The 1,880-nt window shown below is 41.1% G+C and overlaps 1 protein-coding gene across 1 annotated transcript in view; it reads right to left on the bottom strand.

The window, feature by feature from the left end:
- The window catches only part of LOC130587366 (protein-glutamine gamma-glutamyltransferase K-like), an 18,080-nt gene that overhangs the window by 12,929 nt on the left and 3,271 nt on the right, over window positions 1-1,880 (bottom strand). Inside the window, exon 2 of the mRNA XM_057388340.1 lies at window positions 1,679-1,860. Within this exon, the coding sequence (XP_057244323.1) occupies window positions 1,679-1,860 (182 nt within the window). The remainder of the gene's footprint in view (window positions 1-1,678; window positions 1,861-1,880) is intronic.

The following is a 1,880-nucleotide window of genomic DNA, read 5'->3' as shown; positions in this document are numbered from 1 at the left end:
CAAATTTTTTCCAAACCCCTCCCAGTATAAACCAGTATAACCCAGTACAAAACCAGTATAAACCAGTAACAAAAACCCCCTTAAACAACCATTTTTGATCGTTTTTTCACGTTTTTTTGCCCGTTTTTCGCTCATTTTTTGTCCGTTTTTTGTCCAATTTTCACCAAATTTTCACCAAATTTTTTCCTGATGACCCTCAGACCCTTCCCAGTCCCTCCCAGTCCCTCCCAGTATAAACCAGTATAAACCAGTATAAACCAGTATAAAAAATCCCCTATTAAGATCTGTTTCTTCCCATTTTTCAGCGTTTTTTCACCGTTTTTTGCCCATTTTTTGCTCCTTTTTCGCCCAAATTTCACCGAATTTTCACTGAAATTGCCCCAAATCCCCTCCCAGTCCTTCCCAGTCTAAACCAGTATAAACCAGTATAAACCAGTATAAAAAATCCCCTTTAAGATCCATTTTTTCCCATTTTTTGCCCGTTTTTTGCCCATTTTTCGCTCATTTTTCACCCAAATTTCACCGAATTTTCACCAAATTTTTCCCGAATCCCCTCCCAGTATAAACCAGTCCAAACCAGTAACAAACCAGTATAAACCAGTATCAAACCAGTATAAACCAATAACAAAAACCCCCTCAAACAACCATTTTTGATCGTTTTTTCACCGTTTTTTGCCCGTTTTTTGCTCATTTTTCGTCCGTTTTTCGTCCAATTTTCACCGAATTTTCACCAAATTTTTCCCTGATGACCCTCAGACCCTTCCCAGTATAAACCAGTCCAAACCAGTTCCAAAGCAGTAACAAACCAGTATAAACCAGTAAAAATAATCCCCTTTTATAGCCATTTTTGGTCATTTTTTTCCCATTTTTCCCCCGTTTTTTGCCCAATTTTCACTGAATTTTCGCCAAATTTTCCCAGAAAGTCCCCAAAATCCCTCCCAGTATAAACCAGTCCAAACCAGGCCAAACCAGTCCAAACCAGTATAAACTAGTAACAAACGCCCAGTTCAAAACCAATTTTTCCCATTTTTTGCCCGTTTTTCACTCATTTTTCACCCAAATTTTGCCCAAATTTCACTGAATTTTCACCAAATTTCCCCAAAACTTCCCCAAATCCCCTCCCAGTATAATCCAGTATTAACCAGTCCAAACCAGTAACAAACCAGTATAAACCAGTAACGAGTTCTCACTTCCAGAGCAATTTTCCCCCATTTTTTGCCCATTTTTTGTCCGTTTTTCGCCCAAATTTCACCGAATTTTCACCAAATTTTTCCCTGATGACCCTCAGACCCCTCCCAGTATAAACCAGTATAAACCAGTAACAAACCAGTATAAACCAGTATAAAAGATCCCCTTAAAGAGCCAATTTTTCCCCATTTTTTGGCCATTTTTTACCCAAATTTTGCCCAAATTTCACAGAATTTTCGCCAAATTTTTCCTGAATCCCCTCCCAGTATAAACCAGTCCAAACCAGTAACAAACCATTATAAACCAGTATCAAACCAGTATAAACCAGTATAAAAAACCCCCTTAAACAACCATTTTTGATCGTTTTTTCACCGTTTTTTGCCCGTTTTTTGCCCGTTTTTTGCTCATTTTTCGCCCAAATTTCACCCAATTTTCGCCAAATTTTTCCTGAATCCCCTCCCAGTATAAACCAGTCTCTCCCAGTACAAACCAGTGGTGACGACCCCCGCGAACACCCAGCACTGGCCGTATCTGACGGGCGCCCCGGAGCTCAGGAATCGCCGCAGGATCCCCACGGACCCCGCCCAGGCCGAGGGGTTCGTGCCCTGCGAGTAATCGCCCGTCCAGTTCCCCACCAGCACCCCGCTGTCGTCCAGGGAATTCACCTGGAAAAAACGAAATTTGGGAAAAAA

Source organism: Malurus melanocephalus, unplaced genomic scaffold, assembly GCF_030028575.1.
Source record: "Malurus melanocephalus ecotype Western Australia unplaced genomic scaffold, MMel_1.1 scaffold_1815, whole genome shotgun sequence".
Lineage (NCBI taxonomy): Eukaryota > Metazoa > Chordata > Aves > Passeriformes > Maluridae > Malurus > Malurus melanocephalus.
Note: the sequence above shows the minus strand (reverse complement) of the source record. Positions and strands in the feature narration are given on the sequence as shown.